Source organism: Setaria viridis, chromosome 2, assembly GCF_005286985.2.
Source record: "Setaria viridis chromosome 2, Setaria_viridis_v4.0, whole genome shotgun sequence".
In the NCBI taxonomy this organism is placed as follows: Eukaryota; Viridiplantae; Streptophyta; class Magnoliopsida; order Poales; family Poaceae; genus Setaria; species Setaria viridis.
The window spans coordinates 2,695,824-2,722,410 of NC_048264.2; the positions used below are offsets into that span (position 1 = coordinate 2,695,824).

General features: G+C 44.3%; 4 protein-coding genes, 1 long non-coding RNA gene and 1 pseudogene across 6 annotated transcripts; 2 read left to right on the plus strand and 4 right to left on the minus strand.

Annotated features, from left to right (window-relative positions):
- The first annotated feature begins 3,383 nt into the window (after nucleotides 1-3,383).
- On the plus strand, nucleotides 3,384-4,818 carry LOC117845879 (photosystem II 10 kDa polypeptide, chloroplastic-like; annotated as a pseudogene).
- Nucleotides 4,819-4,951: 133 nt separating this feature from the next.
- LOC117845878 (probable receptor-like protein kinase At1g30570) lies at nucleotides 4,952-8,994 on the minus strand. Its single transcript, XM_034726958.2, has 2 exons — nucleotides 8,009-8,994; nucleotides 4,952-7,814 (listed from the first exon to the last, which is right to left on the minus strand). The coding sequence occupies exon 2, from the start codon at nucleotides 7,739-7,741 to the stop codon at nucleotides 5,216-5,218; it is 2,526 nt and encodes an 841-aa protein (XP_034582849.1). The 5' UTR covers nucleotides 7,742-7,814; nucleotides 8,009-8,994; the 3' UTR covers nucleotides 4,952-5,215.
- Nucleotides 8,995-10,694: 1,700 nt separating this feature from the next.
- LOC140222028 (uncharacterized) lies at nucleotides 10,695-11,885 on the minus strand. The gene is made up of 3 exons (XR_011897523.1): nucleotides 11,729-11,885; nucleotides 11,575-11,647; nucleotides 10,695-11,444 (listed from the first exon to the last, which is right to left on the minus strand). It is a non-coding gene; the product is annotated as an uncharacterized lncRNA (long non-coding RNA).
- A 279-nt stretch (nucleotides 11,886-12,164) lies between these two features.
- On the plus strand, nucleotides 12,165-14,631 carry LOC117845045 (uncharacterized). Of its 2 annotated transcripts, none has more exons than XM_034725917.2 (7): nucleotides 12,165-12,363; nucleotides 12,500-12,647; nucleotides 12,765-12,956; nucleotides 13,115-13,243; nucleotides 13,615-13,784; nucleotides 13,985-14,115; nucleotides 14,365-14,631. In XM_034725917.2, the coding sequence occupies exons 1-7, from the start codon at nucleotides 12,165-12,167 to the stop codon at nucleotides 14,446-14,448; spliced, it is 1,053 nt and encodes a 350-aa protein (XP_034581808.1). In that variant the 3' UTR covers nucleotides 14,449-14,631. The 2 variants fall into 2 exon arrangements, with proteins under 2 accessions (XP_034581808.1, XP_034581809.1); XM_034725918.2 differs by having other exon boundaries at nucleotides 13,985-14,092.
- Nucleotides 14,632-14,966: 335 nt separating this feature from the next.
- On the minus strand, nucleotides 14,967-20,878 carry LOC117845044 (WPP domain-associated protein). The gene is made up of 7 exons (XM_034725916.2): nucleotides 20,564-20,878; nucleotides 17,508-19,459; nucleotides 17,080-17,206; nucleotides 16,379-16,480; nucleotides 16,046-16,143; nucleotides 15,365-15,543; nucleotides 14,967-15,279 (listed from the first exon to the last, which is right to left on the minus strand). The coding sequence occupies exons 1-5, from the start codon at nucleotides 20,579-20,581 to the stop codon at nucleotides 16,060-16,062; spliced, it is 2,283 nt and encodes a 760-aa protein (XP_034581807.1). The 5' UTR covers nucleotides 20,582-20,878; the 3' UTR covers nucleotides 14,967-15,279; nucleotides 15,365-15,543; nucleotides 16,046-16,059.
- A 1,756-nt stretch (nucleotides 20,879-22,634) lies between these two features.
- Nucleotides 22,635-25,849, minus strand: LOC117843930 (ferredoxin--NADP reductase, embryo isozyme, chloroplastic). Its single transcript, XM_034724694.2, has 6 exons — nucleotides 25,660-25,849; nucleotides 25,508-25,570; nucleotides 24,505-24,837; nucleotides 23,774-23,993; nucleotides 23,239-23,479; nucleotides 22,635-23,058 (listed from the first exon to the last, which is right to left on the minus strand). The coding sequence occupies exons 1-6, from the start codon at nucleotides 25,684-25,686 to the stop codon at nucleotides 22,800-22,802; spliced, it is 1,143 nt and encodes a 380-aa protein (XP_034580585.1). The 5' UTR covers nucleotides 25,687-25,849; the 3' UTR covers nucleotides 22,635-22,799.
- Nucleotides 25,850-26,587: the final 738 nt, after the last annotated feature.

Genomic DNA, 26,587 nt, shown 5'->3' on the forward strand with positions numbered 1-26,587 from the left:
TGTGGATTTTGACCCCAGCACACCTGTGATCTTCCATAGTTAATTCAGAGCTCTTGCAGCCCTTCTTACACAGATTCCTGCTGCTAAAATCTCAAAGATTCTACTACTACTACTACTGGACCTACAACTAGTGGTAGTCTACGAGTGCATGATTCGAGATGTGAGATGAAGTGTGATTGAAACAAAATCTAATCGATGGAATGGACCACCCCCATCCTCTTGCAATGCCAATGGATGCCAGATGAGATCTTCCTCATCTTGCAATTGCTAGCCCTTGGAGTCCAGAGAGGAGGTGGTTAGGCATTTATAAAAGGGTCAAAGGCCTCAGCTCACTCAGCAGCATCCAAAGCTCGAGGCTGTGCAGTCTTCAAGAGCTTCTCTCTTTCTCTCTCTCCCTCCAACTGAGAAGTGAGAAGCTGTGGATCATGATTGTCCACTGCACAGTCACTGCTGGCATGCAGAAATGCAGTGCAGTTCAGGGGTGGCCCAAAGTTTGTTGAGTTTGCTGCTTTAGAGGAAATGCCTGCCACTTTTTCCCCCAACTTTTGTTTTGAAGCTTTTTCCAAACTTTCTAGGTGAATTCAACAGTAATTACCTAGCTTTAAGCACTTCTTTAACCTTAATCTGGATCCCACAAGTGAGCCTTACTTTTACAGTTTTACTACCTTTGCGGCTCTGCCTGCAACGCGAAAGATGCTGCGAAGGTGCAAAGCGTGGCTTGTGTTCAAGCACAAACTCTGCCAATTAGGAGTCCAATCAGGTTAATACTTATTGTAGTCACTGTCAAACTTGTGAAAGCATCCACAAATAGGACAACACAGTAAAAGCTTGGATGGATTATGTGGGGACTGCACCAAACTTGTACAGGAGCAATCAGTTCTCTCTTGCCACAAATGATTCTACTGGCTCCACCAATGGTCAAAACAAAGGCAGTGAAAAAGAGAACTGCAAGTGTAGTCTTTCTTGATTGGCATTAGTAGCAAGCCTGCTTATATCACAAGTCAGAAAAGTATTAGTTGGTGTGGTCAATCGAGTGCCCATCATGAACCCTGTACAATTACAATCTTCTTTTCTCCTGGCAAAACTGACGAGAGAAGAAATGGGAATTACTGCAGAGTAACCTATGAGCATCTGTGGTCTTATGTGTCACGGGTAAAAATTCAGTAGATTAAAGATCGAGCAGATTGTGTTTTGTCTTAATGGATCCACTCAGCTGCTAACATGGTAATTCTGACTTCTGAGAGATGACTGGGTAACTAGTTAGGACAAGAGTGAGTTGTTGTTTACTGCTGACTTTACATGGGGGCGCATGCATGCTACAGGTGTCTTTACTCTTTACAGAGAAGAGAGGACGCTAAATGTTCTGGCTTTGGGCATCAACAGTTTGCACGTACCAGTAGGAGCTCCCAGCTTCCTAAACAAAAAGTTGAGCAAGAAAGTATACATGCTAAAAAGACGCGTGCTTACCAAAGCTCAGAAGGCAATACTTTCTTGCTCAACTTTTGCTTAGAAAGGCATCAATTTTAACTCCATTTTTGCTAAACTTTTTGTTTAGCAACAATGAGTTGACTGCAGGTTAAGCAAAGAAGGAAGAAAAAACAGAGATTATCTAAGAAGACGGTCGAGGATTGCTCACTGAATGCCCCATTGGTTGGCAAAGAACTAAAAGATCTTTTCATTTTCATGTCATTTCATTTCCATGAACTGTACTTTTCACGCGCATATATCCACCTGATTCACAAATTGAGTTGAACCAGTTGTACAAGCACATCCAACCAGACCTTTTTGTATGTGCTCATGCTTTACACTTGCAACAGAAGATACATTCCGATCCATGCATGGGGCAGCAAAGATCAAGCAAAACAATGATGGAAACCACAACAACCTCCAAGCAGCATCACTTTTTCCTTCACCTTTGCTGGCTTGCTGCCCATGTTGCCAGATAGATCTTCTTCTTTTAGCAGAGCACACGAATTGCGACCTTTCCCAAATAGAAACGCATGATGCCAACCGGCCTCATCACTAGCCCAATGCTACCATACCACTAAGCACTGGTTGGATAGACTCATCACTAGCCCAATGCTACCATACCACCAAGCCCAATGCTTCTGTCACCATTTTTCACGAAAAAAGGGACAATGATCGAAGTAGAGTTTCGGTTAGGGGTAGTGATTAGGGCTTAGACAAGTGAACTAATCTAAATAGGCCTCAGCACTCTACTGGGAGACAGAATCAGTATCTAGCAATGGAGTGATTCATGATTGCCCTGCCCCATCAGCACCAACACATGCCCTTGCACAGAACACACCCGTGCCTGCACGGTATGCGGCTCCCAAACAATCTCTCTGCCTGGGGTTTTTGGCTTTCTTTGCAGATGCTTCTGCCGAGAATCCTAACTGTATGTCCATCATTGCGAATGAGGACTAGAGTTTGGTGAGCCTCATGTCTCATGATGGTGCCCTCCATTCTTGTTCTTCAGGAAAAACTTGCCACCTATGCAACTTTTTTAGATTATTAATTTGTTGGAGTTGGAGTCGTGTGGCCAAGATACTAGCGGCTAGTCAGTAGTATACTAGTAGGAGTACTTGCTTGCAACTGCAACCAACCGTCTTGTTGCACTTGCACGTGAGAGGCTGCCATACTAAGGTACAAGCACAATCATGGATCTTCTGTTGGACCTAGAGGTGAACGGTTCAGGCCCAGCGTTAGCCCAACAAAGAGCCATTACGTTTCTATTTAAACAATTTGTTCAAGCTCAAATTTTGCATGCACCTATATAATTATATGTTCTATCCATCCATATTTTTTGTTGAAATTTTCATGCAGGTGTTAATATGTGTTTTCCGCACTTTGAACCTTCTCCCGTCATCCCTTGTGACCCTGTCCGCTTCTTGCAGTTTTGCACCATGTTCGTATAGATTTTTCATCACACACAAATGATTTGCCTATGCCATGGCTCTGAAATTTGAAATGCCTGCCTAATGTCAATACAAATGAATGACCACGAGTCCAGAGATTATCCTTCTCTTTAAGTTGGCATAAATCGTTTTCTTCACTGCATACCTCAGAAGGTCAAAAAGACAAAAACCAAACATGCTTTTCTCTGGTATAAATATTCAGAAAACACGCAGTTAGCAAAACTGTCTCACAAAACAAGAAACAACATTTCCCAGTCATTGAAGAAACCAAGCAGAGTCTCAGGATTATCCCATCACCAGCTAGATGTTTCCTTCCCATTCCACCAGCTTCAGACTTCAGTGAGTCATGTGAGGGGTAGAGACTGATCAAACACAGCGGGCCCATGGGTCCACGGCACCACACAGCAACTGACACTTTGTCAAACCGTGCTTAGTCACTTGCTCCTACCTCTAACCTCCCTTCTTGCTGGATTTAAAGCAAGAAGAACTGCACACAAGTTTGCCAAGAAAAAGAGAGGGACTGACAGCAAGAGGAAGAGTGTGATCTTGAGCCGTCCAGACAACATGGCAGCCTCTGTTATGGCCTATTTGGCTCTGAAAGCATCTCGATCTCCATTCTTGGATCGATCGAGGTTCCCAGACGTGAAGTCATCTGCAAGAGCTTCAGCCTTAAAAGTAATGGCCAAGAAAGTAAAGAAGATCCAACTTCTCAGCCTTGCGGTCAGTACATATACGAAACATGATCTAGTATTTGAAAGACTGAAACTAAACACTGATGTTAACCTGAAGAACCTGACATAGCAACTTTTTTGCCCTTGACGTTGTTCCTTGTTTCACACATCCTTAGAGCCAATCGTAGAATCTTTTAGAATTATCCAAAAAAAATATGTACTAGTGCCCTGGATGCCATTCTTCATGTAGCACTATCCTGGAATAGAATACTCAATACTCACAAACTTTTTCTTGTTAACATACAGGGCCAGCAGGAGGATTGTTGATGCATCTGGAAGGCCAGCCAAGGTAAGTTCTGTGGTTGCAAGAACAAAAGAGAAAATTAACAGAAAAGGCGTCGCAGACTCGCAGTCACCTAATATTGTTCCAATTTTGATCAGGGGGAGGGCGTCTATCAGTTCGCCAGCAAATACGGGGCAAACGTTGATGGGTACAGGTAAAATTCACCCAGACCAATAACCAACATCACCATATTCTCTATTTAGTCTTACTTTAAACACAACCCTGATGTTAGTGCTAGATAATTACTCGATAAAAAAAATAGAGATACAAGATTATACAGATCTGATAAGAAGGGAACTGTACAGTTCAGTAAGAAATAGTCAAATAGTGACCGGAATAGCATTCATAATTCATCTATCGCCTTCGAATTTAACAAGGCTAATCTTTTCCATGCATGTAGCCCAATATATAACCCAGAAGAATGGTCTCCAAGCGGTGACGTTTATGTTGGAGGTATGCGCAGAAAACCCTCCCAAAGTAACAGCATTGAAACACTCACTGCTACTGTACTTCAGAATTTCAGATGTCTCAGTTCTCAAGGCGCTTTTTAAAAATGACCTTCCTTCCTTGATTTATGCAGGAAAGACAGGGTTGTTGCTCTGGGCAATCACTCTTGCTGGAATTTTGCTGGGTGGTGCTCTTCTTGTCTACAATACTAGCGCCTTGGCTTCTTGAAGCCTGGATGCAGAAAATATAATTATGTACCATGCAGTGTCACATAGTTTAGATATATCTTTATCCAGCTATGTCCCTAGAATCTGTAGGAGATGTGAATGAAAAAAACCTTAAAAAGTAATGTGGTTATGTGTTGTCCAATGCGATAATCTGAGGAAATTCAGTAAATGAAAGAGACCCGTAGCTTCAGCTAACAATACCATGCTTCTGTTGATAGTATACCTGAAGAGTTGAAGACAGTCTGAACCAAAATACTAGACCTTAGGTCAAGAAAATAGCTGACACTTATGAAGTTTTACAGATTTGAAACTCGATCCATGAAAGAATAGAACGATTAATTTCCATGCACAAATCTCCCAAGTAATGCTTAGCATTGCATTTCATTCCAGAGTATTACAAAAGAATAAATCGAATTGACATAATTTAGCACTTTCTACATCAGCACAACAAGTGAAAAGAAAAGAAAGAATCAACCCCACTGAAGAAAAAATAATTTCAGTATATTGTTGGGGCAACCATATATGGTTTTACAGTACTGCAGATGGCAGTGCAGCTGAGCACGTTGTTAATTGGACACACACCCTATTCAGTTGATTGAGATCAGCAATTCAAACAGTCTCCGGCACCTCAATTCTGATATCAACTGATTCCCCGTCTGCATCCTGACAGTCTGAATGAGCAGATTCTTCTACTTCTTCGATGCACCGTATATTAGTGGATGCATCAGAGAGCTTCAGTTCAGGTCCTGATAGACCATCAGCAGTTGCAGTTTGCAAATACGCTTGGTGCAACTGCAAAGCATTCTCTAGGTGCCACAGTACTTCACCCATTGATGGCCGGCTCCTCCCCTCATCTGCAAGGCATTTTTCTGCTATCTCACTGAATTGCTTGACAGAGTCCAGCGTGTAATTTCCACCTAATCGAGGATCAATTATGGTCTCAAGCAAGTTCTGTCTTTTCCACTTAAGAGCCCACTCAGGAAGGTTTATCTGATCCCTTGGCAAGGTCGGGTTGATGACTGGCCGAGCACATAACACTTCAAGCAGCACCACACCAAAAGAGTACACATCTGAACTCTGAGTTAACTGTTGTCTCATAAAGTACTCTGGATCAAGGTAACCAAAACTCCCCTTCACAGCAGTACTAACATGAGTATGATCCAATGGACCATCTTTTGAAATACCAAAATCTGCCATCTTTGCAACAAAATTGTCATCTAGCAAAATATTGGTAGTCTTAACATCCCTGTGAATTATGCCCCTGTCAAGTCCAGTGTGAAGGTAGTAAAGCCCTCTTGCCGCACCAATGCAGATTTCAAGCCTTTGCTTCCATGTCAGAGCAGGAAGGTCACTTCCATAAAGGTGGCTCCTCAAGGTGCCATTTGCCATGTGCTCATAAACTAAGATCATCTCATTTTGTTCATCACAATAGCCAATCAAGGACACGAGGTGCCGGTGTCGCAGCCTTGAGAGCATCTCGATCTCAGTTTCAAATTCCTTCACACCCTGCTGAGATTGTGCATGCCCCCTCTTAATTGCCACTGGGGTGCCATTTTCAGTTTCACCCTTGTAGACTTTGCCAAAACCTCCAATTCCAATCACCAAAGACTCATCAAAGTTCATGGTGGCTGCTTTGATTTCTGCAATACTGAATTGCCTGCCCATCCTGCAGCTACCAAATGTTCCAGTTGTGCGAAGAGTCAGGGAGGCACGAGCATTAGTAGCCATTGGTGTAGCCGGAGGGTTGTCCTTGGTCATGTTAGCTGGAATATTATTCTTCCGTCGCAGATAAAAGCAGAAATAAACAGCACCAGCAATTGAGATAAAAATCACCAAACCAGCAGCAGCACCAATTAGTACCCACTTGGGGCTACGCTTTGGCTTCACCATGCCACCATTCATACCCCCAATTCTAATTGTTGGATGGCCAAGATTTCCATCCCGGCTGACCTTAAAGATTTCCATGCCATTCAAAAGTGCATCACTAGCTGCAGCGCTTGTTGCAGAGGACTCGGAACCCAACTGAACCCAAAGTGTGTCCGAGGAGGCATCATCAAGAAAGTCCTCATGAAAAGCCTTGTTCTTGCCCCCAGCTTTAGCAAACACATCATAGTTCTCTGCAGCAGTCTTGCTATTGATGTAGATCTTGAATTTGCGCTGCTCCGCCTTTTCATACTCAAGCTCACAAAAATGCAGCCGGACCAAGTAATCAAAGCCAGGGTCTACATTGAACCTCCATGACACATTGAACTTCTTATCCACAACAAAAGTCTCCTCCGTTACCCTGGCGGTCTCATAGAGCCTTAGAGGCGCAGAAGTCAAATCATCACTTGACACATAGCTTATGTTGGATGTATTTTTGATGCTATGAGCAGCATTCAGAGAGAATATGTAATGCTCATCCGAATCCCACTTCCTCCATAAGCGAGGATCCTCCTTCCTCTCAATCTTGCCACCTCCCACACACACCCTATACATGGTTTCGATGCCACTGTCCCCAAGGCTGAAAGGGCCTTTCACCCCAACACCACCCACCTTGTTAACCGAATCGAAGACCGAGTTGCCGGGCACAGGCACCACCTCCATGGCATTGATGAAGGCAAATGACCCATCATCAGGAGCAAACTCAACCTCCAGCTTCCCGGAGGTGACATTCAGAAGGTACTCCTTCACAATGACGTTGCTGGTGGAGTTGATCTTGGAGTTCCTCTGGTAGACCTCCCCAGGGACACTGAACTTGGACAGCAGCTTCAGGCCATTCCCCGCGACATCGAAAACAGATTCCTTGGCACTGAGATTGCTGAACAGCTGACTGAAATGGAGCCGAAGGAAGTAGCTTCCGGGGGGCACACTGAACTTGTAGGTGGACGACGCGTTGAAGACGCGGGCAGTCCTGTAGAGATCCTCATAGAAATCATCTCCACCTGAAGCTTTTGGAGCCAGGGCAATGGCTCCTGGTAAGGTGACGGTGAAGTTGCCGCCGTCAGGACGGAAGTCCCCCACCCATGTCCGGCCGTCGACGTCGGTGCTGGAATCCGAGCCGCAGTTGATCAGAAACGGCTTGGATTGTGCTCGGGCGCTATCCAGGATCAAGAACACCGCAAGAATCAGCAGCAGATACCGAAACGATCTCATCTTTGTCCGTAATTTTGAGGGTTAAACCCTAGCAGAATCACCAGGATCTCCCCCAATGCCAAGAATCCGCAACCTGCAAGTGTATCAAATGAGGATTATCCTCTTGGCGAAGAGAGATTGAAGAAGAAATGGGAGAACCGGTATCAATCATGGAAGAACAAGATCAGTAACAGGACTTGAAAAGAAGGTGGTGAAGAACAGAAACAAATAAAAATGTGCTCTGAATCGAACTAGAAGAGTGAATGAAAGCAAGAGATTCCCACTGACCTGACGGATTCTGAAGACGCGTCGTCGATCCCCGCACTGCACGGATTGGGGAGCTTCCTCTCTCGGCAGGAACCAGGATTGAACAAGGGCGCCTGCCGCGGCCGCCGCCACAAGAAGAAGTAGAAGCAGAAACAATGAGGAACCACCAATCCCGCCGCCACACAAGAGTCACAGCGGGGAAACTTAAGAGCGGAGGATTTGCCGACGAGGTTGAGCTCTGCTCAACAAATGGCAGCTCCTTGGCGAGCTTCAGAGTAGTTCAGTTCACACTAGAGAATAGAGATGGACCCGAGAGGGAAGACGAAAACTGATACCGCTACTAATAAAAGCAAGCGATGATTCAGGAGCAGGCCACGCCCACGGTGCGGCGCCGGCAGCAGGCCCGCGGCGCGGCTGTTTGATTGATTAATCGGGGATGGCAGGCGGACAGACAGCGAGGGATATCTGCAAGAAGCGGTGGGCGATCAGAGATCCGCGATTCCGGCGGGTCCGATCGTGCAATCTTCCCACATGAGGTGTGGGCTCCTCTCCTCTGCGCCTGTGTGAAACGAAAGGAGACGATGATGATGATCAGATGAGCTGATGAGGGTGCTGGTAGGCTAGCTGGGCGATGGCCAGGGATTTGATTTTCATCAGCAGCTCGCAGCGTCAGGCTGATTGGTTTGCAGCTGTCCAATGGAGTGAGGAAAAAGGGTTTAAAAAATGGTAGAGCTGGAAAGCGAGGGGCCGGGAGAGCACATGCCGCTGTCTCAGGGGGGAAGGCCTGGACGCGGCGGCGCCGACCGCCGGACGGGGACAAGACGCAAGGTCGCGGACGCTAGCTCCTCTGCTACAGTGTGATGCAGTCCCGTCGGCAGGTCCCGTGGGTGTCAGTATCACTATCGGCGTTCGGCGGTGATGAGAATCTCGATAATTCAGGAAAATCTGGCGAAGGGAGGGGAGACCTGCACGTACAGGAACAGTGAGGCGTGTGCGCTGTGGAAATGGCATCTGAAGCAAGCAACGGGGCATGGGCGGTTTGTCCTGGGCAGAGGGCTAGCTTTCCGAGGCCGATGCATCCATTCCAGCATGTTGCGTGCGGGTAAACTGGTAATGTTTGGGTCGCAACAGACAAGCGCGGATGCTGTCGCTCTCGTTTGGAGCGCTGGGGGAGAAGCAAGCAAAGCAAAGGTGGCAGGGAAATCCCGCGCGGATGCCATTAGCACCAGTGATTAGAATAACCCAAGATCGGTAAGGTGGAGTCGCCGGCGGACACGGAGCGGCGCGAGGGTTAGGTTACCCGAGGATCGGCAGAGGGAATCTTTTGGGTCTACGAGCAGCGAGAGCGCGTGCGATGTCACTGGTATCTACTCACTTTTGTTCCTTAACATTTATATTTTTAAATAAATTTATTCAACGATCTGATGGTACTAATTATGTATCATAAATATTAATATAATTTATTAAAGTTGATTATGTTTCAATTATCAGGGCAATTACATTGCTACACGTCAGCCAACGGTCTCATAGGTCATCTCATGCAGTGGCACGTAGGATTTTTGATGATGTGGAGGAGAGAGAGCGAGGAGAGAGAAAGAGGTCTTTGCTTCGCGAAACAACCACCTCATGAGCTAAATTGTAGGACTACGAGACAACTTAACAACCATTGTACGAGTTATTGTTACCATGCAACTTATAATATTTTATTTTTCTTATGCACAAATTAAGGAATTATATACTACTACCAGACAACTCTTAGGACAACCCATTGTATAGGTTGCCTGTTAAATCGTCTCAAGATTACGTGTCAATATATGAGACCGTCTATTAGATGACATCAATGTACTTTCCCCTCACGGAGTCAGAATGATCGCGAGTGAGAATGATCGCGAGGGAGTACGTCAGGGAGCGCATGTGATCAACGAGTGATGACGCGGCGGCGGGGGGCGATTCATCAGCGGCACTGGCACTGCCAGAGTGGGGCCACCCGTGCGGTGGCGGTGGCTGTGGACCGTGGGTGGACTAGGGGGTGACTGCGTACGTACGCCATGGCTGTGGACTTGTGGCTGGGTGACCACGGAGGGAGGAAGCAGGGAGGAGGGAGCCTCTGCCCCCATTTTTCCTGCGCCGGTGCCTGGGCGTCAACACGACGTACGGCACGAACGCACGGATGAATGCGGCGGGGTAAGCTCAGATGAGATCTCACATCCCAGCTGTGATGCAGCAGCGACCAACCAGCGTGCTGCGTGCTCGCTGCCATTTGCCAAAAGCCAAGGGAACCAGTGAGAGCCCACCAAAAACCAAGCAAGGCTGCCGCCGCCGCGCCTCCGTCAACGAAATCGGTTGGACTTGAACACTTGTTCAATCCCACCATCCAGAAAAGAATGCAATTCTAGAATTAAAAAGTTATCCAAAAAAGAATGCAACTCTAGCCTGTCATAGTAGCGTGGGTGCACATGTTATTTAAGTTATGAGTTGGTGCTAGCTAAGTGCCTATAAAAATTTTCTAGTAACTTCTTCGAGTGAGCTGATGCTTGAGACTATCTTCCATTTAAAATATTATTGGAGCAGGAGTGCATACGTCATCTTGCTTATTTATTAGTTTGTGTGAAGAATGATAGAGTTGCATTATTTCCCAGAGGGAGTATCTCAAGTCTCAAGTCTCAACCAACGAGACATTTGGCTTGAAAAGCATTCTTGCGAAGAAAAATCAGTTTTTTTATATAAAAAAAGCGGTGTAAAGCCACCGTGGACTGCGGGCGGACTAGTGGGTGACCGACTGGCCGCTGAGGCGCTGACCGTGAGGACTGCGCCCGACGCCAAGGACGCACACGGACACGGTGCGGCCGCGGCGGTGCCCGCAGCTCTGGAGTGGACCGGGCCTGTGCGAGCAAGGCTCCGGCATGATTGATCACGTACAGGCCGGGTAATGCGCGTTGGTGTCAGCTTTCTGCTCCATGCATGCATGCATGCATGTTGGTGGCAGCTGCAGGCCCAACCCCTTCCGAAAGATGGCAGCACAGCACAGGCATAAGAGAGAGCAAGAGAGCAACCAACCGAGGAAGCATGCGTTAGCGATGGAGCTATTTCCATTTGGATGGGCATGCATCAGGTCGTCAACAGTCAACACCTATATCCAAAAACGATGGCGAGATTTCAGATCGCCAAGAGTTTTCCAATGTCATCAGTCCAATGTCTTCTTCTGAACGTCGTTTACCTCTCCGTCACCGTAGTTGAGCCATGTGGCAGGAGAAGAGGTCTTCGAGGGATCAAATCAAACAAATAACCCCATGGCGTGACAAGAGAGAGTAAACGAGCGTTGAACCCCGCCTGCAGACGCTTGACATTTGGAGCACAAATGGGTTTACTTTCAACTTGGGGGTTCTGAACGTGCTGTTTTAATGATCAAGGCAGCAGCAGCCGCACTGAAACTGTGCACCTGGCCTGCTAGCAAGAACTGCATCAAGGATAAGTTTCAGAGAAAGTCACCACAAGCTTGGGATAACTGTCACAAGTTTCAGAGTAGTACTTGGATTTGATGCAAGATGAAGCTAACAGAGTACACTAAGATAGGATTTAGTTTTTACCAAGGAAAGTTATTGTAATATCTCCACACGTGTGATCAAGGAAACGCAGCTGCCAACACACAAAGTACAAAACCTGCAGTCGATACCACAAAAGCGCTCAGCAAATTGACATCCAGAGTTTCGAGACCAAAACATTGCACGATCGAGTTCTTACCAGTGCTGTCAGTAACACCAGCACGTAGCCCCGAGGATAACGGCAGTAACACGAGCCAGCCAGCCGTAAACCAAGTGACAAGCAAGCAAAACAAACGCAAGCAGGTTGGAGCCGCGCGCAGGGACCTCCGGCGCAACAGAGTAAACAACTCGGCCGTCTCGCCAATGGACGCGCGTGCGGACAGCCGCCCTCCTCCCTTTCGTCTCCCCGCGCCCGTCGTCTTCCTCCGCGTCCCTTTCGCCTCGACTAGACATCCACGGCGCGCACCAAATACGTACATATATATGGAGCGAAAGCTCACCTCAGCTGCAGGCTAGCAGTTGGTACCCGGACAAGATTCCTCATCAGAAGGCTCTTCTTCTTCTTCTTCTTGTTCAGGCAGGGTCGTCGTCGTCCTTCTCTTTCGAGTGTCAAAGCAGGAGTAGTGTTGTTGAGGATGCAGCGGCACACGGGGCGGGACATGTGGGACGTGGAGGAGTGCCAGAGCCCGCGCATGGGCAGCGTCATCCTCGGCGTCGACGGCGGCGCCAGCAACACCGTCTGCGTCTGCATCCCCGCCGCCATGCCATTCAACGACCCGCTCCCCGTCCTCTCCCGCACCGTCGCAGGCTGCTCCAACCACAACTCCGTCGGAGGTAACACCATCTGCACTCACTCACTGATCATCAGTGATCAAGTAAACAATTCTGTGGAAGTTTCTTTGTTGGTTAAAAAAGATGCACAAGTAGTAAAAAAAGTTGCTGTTTCCTTTTTCTTGTTCGGATTGGTCAGAGGACAGGGCAAGGGAGACCTTGGAGAGAGTGATGTCACAGGCGCTGCTCAAGGCGCGCCGAAGACGATCAAACGTCTGCGCCGTCTGTTTGGCCGTAGCAGGCGTAAACCATCCAATCGATCAGGAGAGAATGCTGGATTGGCTCAGGTCTGTCCACGTCCAACATAACCAATTCAGTCAGTTGTCAGCTGAAAACTGCAGTCTCGCTTCAGTAGTAAAACTCTGAAACTGAATGTAACCAAACACCTCTCTTTTTTATTTCAGGGAGATTTTTCCAAGCCATGTCAAGCTATTTGTCGAGAACGACGCGGTGGCAGCATTAGCAAGTGGAACCATGGGCAAGCTCCACGGATGTGTGCTGATTGCAGGGACAGGGACGATAGCTTATGGGTTCACCAGTGATGGCAGGGAAGCCCGAGCAGCAGGTGCAGGGCCGGTTCTAGGTGACTGGGGCAGGTGAGTGAAGAGGATTATGTTTTCTAATGTATGACAGTAACATTTACAAGAGAACTGAATTGGTTTGTGGAAGCGGATTCTTGTCTATCTACTCTGTCTCTGTGTGGCTGCTATTGGTGAATTTGTTTGACCTGTTTATGTGGCATATTCATATGCAGTGGGTATGGGATTTCTGCACAGGCAATGACAGCAGTGGTCAGAGCTTATGATGGCAGGGGTCCTGAAACGGTGCTTACGAACAACATCCTCGACTTTCTTGGGCTAGCATCACCAGACGAATTGATAGGGTAATCCAATTCTGCTTAGTGGATCTATCAGTTTCAGTTCATGTAGAAGGAGCACATTTCGTCACTAGCATAGTTTGTTCAGTAAATTGACATGGGTCAACTTAAACTAAGGCAATTTGCAGTAGTTCGGATAACAGACCTACACACTGCCTGAATTACATTATCTATATATGGGGTAGTTTCAAAAGATGAATTAATAGGTTAATTTATTTTGACTACTTACTGGTCCTACTTTAGGTAAAGGAGCATATTCATAAACAAGTGAGGTGATTCAGTAGCTTTACGTTTGGTCAAGTCAACAAAAACATAGCGTCTGTGTTACAAAGCATAAATGACAACTTCTACTTACCTTTTCATTCTTCCAATAACAGATGGACATACGAAGACCAATCATGGGCCCGCATTGCTGACCTTCTTCCGGTTGTGGTAGAATCTGCTGAGAGTGGTGATGAGGTGGCAAACAAGATCCTACATAATTCAGTTGGTGAACTAGCTTCCAGTGTCAAGGCTGTAGTGCAAAGGCTTCAACTTGGCGGTGAAGGTAACACACCAGTCCTCTCTGATTTTGTCCCTGAATACATGTACAACATACATACATTAATTTATCTCTGGTAGAAAAAAAGTGACTTTTTGTAAAGAAAGCAGTGGTCATATAAAACTAAACAAGACCCTCAAACTTGCATTTAGCCATTTATGAGACTACTTCATGGAAGAATTTCTTAATATGTTTCTCCGTCGCAGATGGCAAACATCCATTTCCACTTGTTATGGTTGGTAAAGTCCTTGAGGCAAACAAGAGGTGGGACATTGGGAAAGAAGTGATAGATTGTGTTACCAAGAATTACCCAGGTGCCTATCCAATACACCCCAAGGTGAGCAGAATCTAAGAAACATTCTTCAGATTATGCCATCTTCAACAACTAAGTACCTGAACACTGGAAGAAATATCAAATATGTAGGATTAGATTTTATTGGCATGAGGAAGCATAATTGAGCTGTGCATATGGCTATACGCTTGAAAATATCAAATAAACACAGTTTAAAAACTGACACATCTTCAAATCCTACTACTAAATTTTCTAAATTAATACTCATGAACTTAAATCTGATTGTACCTGCAGGTGGAACCAGCAGTTGGTGCAGCATTATTAGCATGGAATGCTATAGCAAGCGAATTAGATGGTGATATTAGAAATGTTCAATAATGAAACCTTCTATACATTATTGTATATTATGTTAGCGTCAAATCTTCAGCCTTTTTTTTTTGCTGTAACAGATTGCTTGAAAAGGTTGTAATCTTGTCAGAAAACAAAAGGTTTACCAAGAAATTTGGTTTAATGGAAGTTTCTCCGCAAAAGGAGAGTAAAAGGAAGAAAGCATTTGTGCTTATGTGAGACTTTGCTCCTGTATATTTTGACAGTCACCAAAACTGTTATAGCAAGCAAAGCATGCACAGAAACATAGATGCTCTAGAAGATAGCAGTAAGCAAAGCTACCACACTTACCACAGTTTCAGTCACCTATTGCTCATGCAAACAACTAAGCAATGGCCATAGCAGCTGTAGCAGTCAGCCATGCATACATCGCTCAGATGCTCAATCACCATGGAATTTCAATAACTTTTTGAAAAACAAATGGAATTTTTATCGTAAATTTGGATCAAGCCTGTTGAGATAACTCTGTATCCAAAATAAATTTATTGGCCCTGCAAAGATTTGATTCCTTGAAAGTGAACACATGTAGTACATAAGAATATTCTGTACATGCTCATAAGATTATTAGTACAAACCAGGGCTACAAAATTTATAAGATTTATAATCTAGTAAAGATATCTTGAAGTAGTGAATGCTTACAATATGACTATGGCTTGTATACAAGCAAAATCATTACTATACAGGCTGCTGACAAAAACGCTATCACCCTCGCAGATTGTGAACTATCATAATTTATACATTAGGATGTGTATCACTTCCTATATACACCATCAAGGACGTGACTCTATCAAATCGTCTGCGGAGTGAGCAGTGAAAGTACAGCTGCATCCATACAAAATGATGTTTAGTCAAGCTCATCACTACAATCTAGAAATATATTGCAGTGCAATTGCATTGACGTTCATACCCTAAGGTTTCAAAATTCAGTCCAATGGACCACATCAACTTCTTTGTGGCTGCAGATTTGCAGAGCCAATTTAGCCATGGATCGATCTCATAGTCTTGTGACTGTATGCTGTTCCTCAATGAAATCAATACCTCCACTGGCCCTTAAGCTACTCTCAACTAATACTGGACCTTAATTTTCTGTAAAATGACAAAGGTTAATCAGCTGTAAGCACCAATAAGGAAATAACCATTAAATGCGCTTGATAAAAAAATTGTTCTAATGGAAACGTAAAAATTCAATAAAGCATAGTGTTGAAGTTTTCTAGGGTGAGAGTCATACATGCACACACATTCTGTGACAAATATGTATTCCTGATGGAGGATTCCAATAAGGAGATGTTAATACAATGTGTACTAAGCTGGTTATGATTAACTACTTCTGTTGTCCTCTAATATAAGTTATGTAGTCATGATCTGATATGAAGAAATGGAATCAATATAATTTGTGATGGACGGTTAGCAAAAGAAGAGTTACAAAGTCACGATGAGAAATGAAATAATAGGAGTTAACATCACAATAATTTTGTAATGAAGATTTAGCAATTTTAGAAATTCAACCAACTGGGTGGGAGCCTTGCTTCTATGAAACATACAGCTTGAAGGTATTCATATATGACTGATAAACAAAGTGCCAACTCACATAGCTGCTCCAAGTTATGTTGTGTCTTCTGATTCCTCTTTTTGTCTGCTTCTTATGCCTGCAACAAGCTTGCATGTCTTCAAGAAAGCATCCAATAGCTGCACACACAGCATTAGTTACGAATCGCTCTTCTGGCTATCAATGATTCATCATAAGAGACCATGTACAAGCGTCTTTTATGAACAGAAAAAATCCTATTGTGATCTCTCAAGTATAATAGATAAAATACAAAAGAAAGCACAGGACTTTAAAAGAAGCACCAGTTCAAGGTTTAGAATGATGAAGAGCTATATAAGATAGGAAAAGGTAACATTGGGCACTTGAGATAGTTACCACAGGATGATGCTGAAAAACAGGAGAGTAGTGCTCAAGAGTTACATATATCTTTTGAACAAGGCTTAAGAGTGCATTGACCTTATTTCCCAAAATATCGACCTGAATAAAACAGAAAAAAAACATTTAAAGAAGTTGCAACATGGATTTGGAATGCATGTTTTGTTGTTCAAATAGAAGCGTACACAAACAAAAACCTAACATGAATAAATACTAAAGCAGAAGGGGTTCATATCAGCAGTGACTAACTTGAATGCTACCGTATCAGAAACGTCTAACTAACAATTTCTTGCTTATCAGTCAGTAATCCTAAGCTCATTAAAAGTATAAAGAACGAAACATTCTGAATAAATATCTATGATAATTGCTTTATAATGTGAACAAAATGTCTAACAGGAGAAATGAAAAGGGATCAGAAGGGACCAAATCAATTCTATGCATCTTAGCAGAACACGAATTGATCTGCCATGTTTTTAAGAATAAAAAGAGCTGAGAGTATTCTCTCTTGCTCAAACTTGATTGCCTACACTCCTAACTCCTAGCTAATAAATGCAGTTATTTGACACATGAATGAGCATGAGCCTTCAATAAAGATCCTTGAATGTTTGTGTGCATAATTGCAACAGAGAGAAATCACTCTGTGCAGAACTGTAAGTGAACAATCAAAGAAGTATCTCATTTGAGTATATTTGAAAACATACCTCAGATTCAGCTTTTCGGAGCTCAGAACATCTTGTGTCAAGCATTTGCTTGTACCATAGACCTTTCTTTGTCAGTACGATGGCCTGTTGTACCATATGGTTGCATCGATCATTCAGATTTTCTGTCCTGAATTTAGCAACACACTTATCAGTTTGTGCTAGCATCAATGTGTATGGATTACTCCACAAAAAAAATTACTTTTGACTATATATGGAAGAAATATCATGTTACAAATTATAGTCATAGTAAGGATTTTTGCAGGCATTATTTTGCACCGAACTTTCAACGAACAATAAGTGCTGTTAGGTTAAAAAAATCATTAATCATGTCACACAATCATGAACAAAACATGCTGAAATCTGTTGCTTTGTGTTCTGAAAGAACTGAGTGCTAAACTCTGAGAGAGAGAGAAGATAGATGCACATACTTTTTGTCATTTCCTTTTATATCTTCTGACATTTTATGTTCAATCTCCACAAATTCTTTTGACAAATCCATGATTGATACCATAATGCAGTCTAGCTGCTTTTCTTGCTCTCTTTTACCTAGGATATCACTATAATCCAATTTTTTTGTTTCAACTTCTTTTAAGGTGGTTGAGGCAATCTCTAAAGTCTGATTCAGGTTAATGAGCTCCTCATACTGCATATCCTGATCAGAAATCTCATATGGTCTTTGTGGCGCCACATGAGTCTCCATCTCAATATCACGGAGTACCATTTCCTCACTCTCTTGCTTGGTTAGCTCTAGATCTTGCTGATTATTTTGGACGAAATGCTCTTTTTCTAGTATTGACAATTTTTCCTTTAACTTCTGGTTTTCTTCATTAGATAAAGACAACGCCTTGTCCTTTTCTGAGAGTGCAGCTTCAAGTGAGGACAGCTTTGCATGAAAATTTTGAGCAGTATCTTCCAAGATGTTCCTATGACTATCAACCAATTTTCTTGTAACAGTTTGGTAAATTTCATCTCTGATAGTGCTTTCGACATAAAGATCCTCATACTCTTCTTTAATGTTGCTGACTTGCCTCAAAAGTTGTTTTTCTAGAGAATATTGAAGTGACATTTTCCTACTGGCATCAGATATCTGGCATGATAATTCCTGAACATTCTTCGTCTTCTCTGCAAGCAAACATCGAAGATGCTGGTTGTCACGGTACAGCGAATCAATTCTACTATTCAATCTGCTCCTTTCATCAAGTGCATCACTAGCACTGCAGATTGTAGGTGCTGCCATTCCATTGGACATGATTTGGTCAAATCTTAAAATGATCTCAGGGAATTTCTTCCGTAAGGGCTCGAATTCTACATCATACTTAAGAGCCAATGACCATTTCTCTCGTTTGAATTTGAACAGCTCTTCTGTTTTCTCTTGCAAATCCAACTCATGCAGCCTTCTTAATTTACTGATCTCAGATCTGAAGTAGTTAAGCATTTCTTGTCTAGGCATGCCCTTCAGATGTCGGAAGTCAGATTTTTCTGAAATAACTTCACTGAGAGATATAGATTTCTGTGTTGCAGAATTCTTGTTTTGCTCAGAGGAAGATAGGGAGTGATCCTGATGTGTTATCTTTCTGAAAAAGCTGAACTTCCATCTGTCGTTCCAGTTACCCAAACTTTCATGCCTACAAAGGGGAATGTGGGGTTCTTCTTCTGAAGGTAATAGTATATCAGAAATAGCAATCAGGTCTTCACGGATGGAAGCACACTGAGCCACAGTTTCCTGCCAATTTTTTCTTAGACTATTCACTATGGAACTTTGTTCATGCAACCTCCTCCCTAGCTCATCCTGAAGGCCTCTAATGCAGTCTCCAATAATAATGCGAATAACCTCTAGCTGTAATTCATGCTCCCACTGAAGATCATGGATTGAAGCATTGACCAATGTGAGCATCTCTCTAATTTGTTGGAAAACTACAACCAACAGCACCTTCAAGCTGTTGAATCCCTCATCTATCTCAGTCAACTTCCCGACATGGCATGCCGTAGAGCATGAACTGTTTGCATCATATTTGTGGGCCAAGTCATAGCTTTTGAAGACCCGTATATCCTCGGTGAGCTTATTAAGCTGCTGATCAACTTCTAGTTTCATCAAATCTAAGTATTCTGTATAAGTAACTTCAACATTTGCATCCAGAAGGTGTTGATGCAACCTTGACACTACAGTTGCAAATGGTTCGAAGTTGTTTGCATTATTAGATGGTGCAGTTGTATCCTTGAACTTGATAAAACCATAATTAAGCTCTGCAGAAGAAATCCTAGTGTCAGGGAGAGGCTCGTTGAACAAGGACAGGCCATTCTGAGCAGTGCACCATGTTTGGTCAATGGTGGTAGTTCTAGTCAATCTACCAAGAAATGGGTCCATTCTTTCATCCAGAACCTGCAATATATGTTGTATAAGATAAGGCAGTTGATGGCAAACTCAGAACACCAACTAGTTGCTGCAGTAGGAATTTAGAGTTGATGCAAATAAACTCGATGGCTTTCATTAAAACAAGGGATACTTAATTTCATAGGAAATGAGACTAGTATCGTAACCATGCAAGTTTCTATCTTGGTTAAAAATTTAGTTCCTGATGGTACATATACAGTAGATCTGCCAGAGGCAATTTGCAACTAACAATGCAAAGGGAAAGAAGTACCCATAACCAATGTTATCCACACAATAATTCTCAGAAAGTCAAATGGGCTTAGAGAAACGTCGATGATGCCTCAAGCCGATCTTAACAAGATGCAGGTGTCAGATAGGCATGTTACCACCCCCTAACATGTCCTATGAGATACTTATGTAAACAAAAACAAGAAGACCTCATTTATGCTACTTGCTTCAGCATAACACCCAAAATGTACAGCTCAATGCTGAATGTTTAAGCGACATAGAATACCAGTTGTTCAAATGCATCACTGTTCTCAAATATATTAACCCGTAGCATCAATCCTTTGGTTATCAAACACCAAATCCGTTACTATACTATCCAGTATCCAGTAAAAAATTACGCAAGGCAGACGAGCTCTGGTGAAGGATGCGAAGTAATACCCAAACAGTGACAGTAGCAGGACGGGAACAGGTAGTACTATTGACAACTGTTCCATTCCTCTCACCGTTTCACTCAGCCACACCAACAACCAGCTGCGGTAAAAAAAATTTCCGGAGTAACCAACAGCAGCGAACTGCTGGACACTGCAAGGTGAGCCCTGAGCAGAGCAATTCACCCCCCTACCAAAAAGCAGAGCACGCACAGAAGCTGTGAAGCCACTGGATTCGCGCATCTACTTCGATTCTCCCAAGAGCGGCAAAACCCTAGCAAAAACACCCGCGAAGCGTCCCCAACTGCAGCCACGAACCACCGCATGGCACCGTCGAACAATCCCCGCCCCCGAACCGCACCAACCAATTCGAGCATCACAAGCCCCCAGAACGGCAGAAGCAGAACCACCACATAAAATCCCAACACACGAGCGCGGCCGCGCCGGAGTCACTTACAGGCTGGATCCGCGCCATTGGAAGGAGCCGGAGCGGCCGCTTCAGCAACCCCGGGCTCTCAGTTATCCCCCGCCCTCCGCGGGTGGTCGGCACTGCTCCCCGCTAGGGCTTTACGGCCTGAGGATAAAAGGCGGCAGCAGGAGATGAGGAAGGGTGGCGGTGAATCGAAGCCCGGCCGTAACGAATTGGTTTTCTGTGGATTTGATCGGTGATCGCGACGAGGAAGACGACGACGCGGCCGCTCGCGCTCACTCGCGGCCAAAGCGAGAGGAGGAAACTGAGGAACGGGTCGCCACTCGCCACCACCTCACCGCGGAGGGTAAAAATGGCATCGGGTCGGGGCGCGGAGTAACGGGCCGGCCACGTAGGCGGCGGGGAGGGCGTGGGCGTGGCGGCCCACTAGAGAGCAGAGGCCACTGGTCAGCGGGCCCACTGGAGCATGGGCCCGCGAGGCGGTGGGGGTGGTTGGGACGACGGGACGTGCGAGTAATGCGTGATGGCCGCGGGATGGGGGCTGGTGGGGCCCGGCCGTCGGCGGTAGTGGGAGCGCGTAGGGCGCTGAGCTGGATGGATCTCGTGATGCGTGCGGGATTTGAGGGTGGCCGTTGGATCGGTTGGTTCAGGGGGCAGGGTGCTCTGCAGTGGGGCGAGTCCGGCTTTGCGTGGACAAGGGGACAGCTGTTTTTTGTTGCTTCATTCCATGGCTTTTTGCTATTGGATTTATATTATATGGATTTCTTTTCTCCATCTTTTTAAAACTTGTCTCTCCAAAAATGACGAGACAAATTTTCAAAAGATTAAAAAAATTCAAATTTTAGATTAAAAATGTTAGTGTGTAAACGAAGCGGATCTCAACTACTTGGCAACCTGAAAGCAAAATAGCGTTGCAGCATGGGAGCAGATTTTTAATCTGAGAGTGTCATCAGTCGCCATGTGTTTACATGCTTATTTCTAATACGATATTTGGACTTGGGATCTGATTAGTTGTAGCTATTCTAGCAGCAGCAGATCGCTAGATCCAGAGATTTTTGGCACTTAGCATGTTGGCATCGGCTGACCGGCCGTCGAGATCCACAACGGATGTGACAGGGACCCCAACCTTTCATTGCGCAGAAGTGGCAAAACTAACAGGAAGTACGCGACTTTTTGTCATCAAGTGAGCGAGAGGTAATGGGTTTGGTTCCAATTTGCAAGGTCCAAAGACTTGGGTCACAAGAAATTCTTAAGAGTTAGAAAAAGCTTCTCACGGATCACAAATGTTAGGTCGACTAATTCCATGGTGAAATAAACAGGAAAGAACATTTAACGCATGGTAACAATGGGTGGGTGTCACATTCTGGGAGTACTCGATCGGTGATGTTCACAAGATCTGCATGAAAATGCCAGCAAATACTGGTCACCAACTATTTACCACCGCAACACCGGAAACCTCAAACCTGTGGCAAGATTGGTTACACTTGTAACCGGACAGAGCCTTTACAGGTCATGGACACCTAAAACTTTACAGATCTTGGAGATTGGAGACCACGAGGTGTGTACGAGCATCAGGTGAAACCAGCTCTCCTTTTTGTCACATCTTCAATGCTGCATCCTAACTCCAGTTGCATGTCGTCCAAAACAGCAGCGGAAAAGGCGATGGAAAGGCCGGGAGTTCGCTGAACGTTTCCTCTTTTCTTTCCTTAATTTTTACCTGAACCCACTGCTGGTGATCTGGGAAGGACCAGACAAGCAACCATAAAATAAAACGGCAATCATGCAGGAATGCAGGACCATAAGGTTAGCATTTGTGTCATTAATTCTTTTCTCCAGAAGAATAAAGCCACGCCTAGTGGAGATGATAGGCTTTGCTTTTCTGAAGAACAATTCTGTCCTCTGATGTGAGGGGCCAAAGTTGACTGGGCTAGGATAGTTAACAAACCACGATGGAAATGGATAGTACAATTCAATAATGCATCACAGGTAGACAGTCAAAGCATGCATATTGCATAAAGCATGGAGAGATACCCTTGAAAACAGCTTACCAACTGATGTGAAATGAGCAAGAAAAACTGGGACACTGAGTGCTCTCCAATAAATGGTAAAACCAACTCAAAGGCATGTGCTTCGTTTTATTCACTGTTTGGAGCAGAAGCTTATGAATAAAATCTACAATTTTACATCGCAACAAGAATTGTTCAATTTATGCCCAGTTTCTCACCTCATCGTGAACAAATCGTAATCTGTGGTATTTCATAACCTAGTAAACCTCCACGTGCCACTGCTTGTTCTTTTTCAGCTGTGACAGCTTCTGGTCCCAGCTCTCTCCTCTCTGCTCGGCCACCCTCTTGAGCGTGTCCTGGATTCCAGGCATCATCCCCTTCAAACCGCAAAAGTAGATGTGTGCGCCTCCGTCCAGGAGCTTGAAGATTTCGTCGCTGTACTCCTCAATCTTGTCCTGAACATACATCTTGCCACCACTCTTATTCTTCTGCTCTCTGCTTAGTGCTTTGTCATACCTGCAACGTCAACACTTGGATCAGTTCAACAAGAACCATTCAGCTTTACTTCAGCCGATTGAACTATGGAAGTATGTAGCCACCATAGTTAAATAAACAAGCACTAGATTGTAGCATTCTTAGTCATATCATTAGGATAGAATGAAACAAGATGATTGAGCTTGAAGGGAGTCTGAAAACCTGAAATTGTCTGGATACTGCTGAAGGTAGTTAGTGAATTCTTCATCATAGAGGAGGCTGTCAGAGTTAGCAACACCAAGGAAGAGCCATGCCAGACCGCCAAATTTGTAAGCTGGGACATCTTCCATGAACATACGACGTAGGTAGCCACGGTAAGGAGCAACACCAGTGCCAGTGGCAATCATGATATGAGTTGCATTTGGATCATCCTCCGGAAGAAGCAGAATTTTGCCTGAGGGGCCTGCATGAAGAGAAACCATTATGAGATGCTTGAAACAGGAATAACCAGCATTTGGCTTGAATTATACAATGGGAACAGTGCCAATTATAAAAGAAAGACAAAATAAAAGATAATTAGGCTAGGTATACCCTCTATATGTGATCACGTTGAACAGATTTCAGCAACATATTTGACGACTCACGTGAACTCAAGGAAATGTTGAAAGGGCTATTTTGGCAGTTGGAGGCTACCATTTATTGTTGGAAAACACATAGCGATTCTTTTATATATGACATCCAAGATAAAGTTCCATACCTGTGATCTGAACTTTATCCCCTGGTTTTGAGTCACACAGGAAGTTACTGCAGATACCCTTCTTTGAGGGGTCTTCCTTTCCAGTTTCAGGATCATAATAAACAGCACGGCGAACACATAAGCTTGCTGTCTTTCCATCAAAAGAATCACCATACCTAGTAGAAGCAATAGAATAGAGCCTAACGGTATTTGGAGACCCAGGTTTCTTCGGATTCTCTCCCTGGCAACAAATGTATGAGAGGCCATATGAGCAACAAAGGTATTAGATTTAGATGTAGGAAATGCTGGTTCAGAAAAGAAAGCAGATGCAGATAACAATGAAATTAGAATTAAATTTGGGGTGTTAACTAGTCATTTGAACAAAAGTCCTACATTATCAATCTTGTTTACAGCAAGTGAGCTAGGATTTCCCAAAAATATTATTTACAAGTAATTTTAAGTTTTAACATCGTAAGTTATCAGCAATGAGAGAATTGGAAATACTGGATACAGTTTCTCCAGATTTATACCAATAATGTCTGGCAAGAGGTTTAACCATAACATTGACAGTATATATTTCAATAATATCTTTTTTATAGCAACAGTGAATAATAAAGAATCATCCAAAGAGACTATTCAGTGACCACTACACACTGCCAAATAATGGAAGGAAAAGGGTTACTGTCCATAAAGGAAAACAAAACCACGGAAGTGTTGCATTATGCTTAGCAGGACAAGGAAGGAAGTACTACCGGAGGAATGACACCATAACTCTGTCCTTCCCAGTATGGAACATTACCGCCATGGTCAATGACAATGTGGCATATTTCACCAGGAGCTTTAGGGCCTACAAGCCTCTCAACTGAGACAATTGTTGCAGTGTATGGTTCCTTTGGCTTGTATAAGTTGAGTGGTGGCTCCTTCGCATTCTCCAATTCAACAGGTTTAACAGCAACTTTGCTTTTGCTTGCAAGTTGAACAGACATGCAGAAGACCTTGTTTAAATGCCTTGATTGCTGGGTCTTTTCCCATGCTAAAGTTCTCCTGATCCACGGTTTGCTCCGAAAGTTTAGATTATTGTTACCCTAAATATAACAATCAAATCATGTAAGGCTGATATCATATAGCATCAAGTAGGAAAAGCCGAAAATGCAGGAATTTCACCATCCGCTACCTACTCAAGCAGGAATATGTGTACCTATAATGTTCATCCTGCACACATTCCCTGGAAATTACTATGTTCCTAGTCCTGCTTTAGGAGAAAATGCAGTGGTTTCTGCCCTGAGTTACGCCCAAACTCAAGTACTCAACACCCCTTTCCTAAAATGATCTGAACAATTAGTACGCTTGTGCGAGAAAATAGTAGGCATCAGCCACTTCATCTATTAGTTGGCAGGGGCAGAAAACAACTAAAACACACCCTCCATTTAAACTCTTCAGCGCCTTGCTTAGCTACTGGGTACTGGTTGTGATTTGTGATTCTAAATAACACTATCGCTGAACAAAATCCAACAAAAATTCGAGCAAACAACATATGTCTCTAGCAACCAAAGAAGGACATCCTGACATGCATTTTACTTCAAGTCGTACTAGTACTGCTACCGCCCTCCAGTAGGAACAGAATTTAGAAATTTCGCCTCTCTGAACTACAGTAGTGTTCTACAGTGCCAGCCACGAGATTCCCCAACAGACACCCCAAAAATGACAACAAATTTTAGCCTCAGCAGTCAGCACGCAACCAACCCATCCAAGTACCTTAAGCGAAGAACCGTTGAGGAAACCGTCCGAGCCGACGGGCGCCAAGGCCGTTGCAGCAACCTGCACGGGACCAAAACTCAATCAGCCCTGCACGCACGCGGCAAAAGATGAGCCCGGCATCGCGCGGCGGGGTATGGACGTGCACGTACCTGAGTCCCGAGCGCGGCGGAAGCCATTGCCGGTCGACCGGCAGCGAGGGAGGAGGGGTTTGCTAGGGTTTTGATCTGCGGGAGGCGAGGCGAGGCGAGCGACGGGGACGTCGGGGAGGAGAGGGACGGCGAATACTGAAGAAAGGAGGTGAAGGCTCTTCTCAGTCAGTGTCCTCTGACAGTGACTGCCAAATTTGTGGTGCTCCGCTGCTGACCACTAACTACATGCCACTTTAGTTTTTCAAAAAAAAACATGCCACTTTTGCTAGCCTACTTATTTTTTTTTCAGAATACGCAGGAGAGCTGCGTACCTTTAATATATAAAGAAGAATGAGTAGAATTTTTACAACGCGAATCTACCGAGCTCACGCACACGATTTTGAAATGTAGCTTGAGCTTACATGGCAACTTATTTACATCCGTTTAAACACAAAGGTTAGGGTAAGAAACCACTAAGGTACCGTTGCTTCAGCGTCGTCCTGCTGTTGTCGCGACTATTGGAACATTGCTAAGTGTTTGGCTCATGACGCGCACCAATCAGCAGCTTGTTCTCGGATTAGCTCAGTTAGTTGACGAACGAATAGCCTACTTGCATTATTCGTTAGCTTCAGTACTGTTCAATTTAGATCGGCCTAGGATTCATGAAAATTCGGTCGGTCTGTGCTAAAAATCATGTAAAATTCGTACATTTCGAACAAGCACTGCGACCATAAAACATCTTGTATGTTCTTCTTCAGACTTTCAGAGAAGATAATGGCACGGCACGAAAGGGGAAAAAACAACAGGCATTGGCAAATTGAGGTAGCATGGTAGGAGCAAAAGCCTTTTGGTTTCAGCCGCACAAGACCATTTCTTCCATGGTCTTCGGCATGTGCACGGTGTGTTCCAAAGGAACAAACACGTGCGAGAATATCAGCAGCAGCAGCAG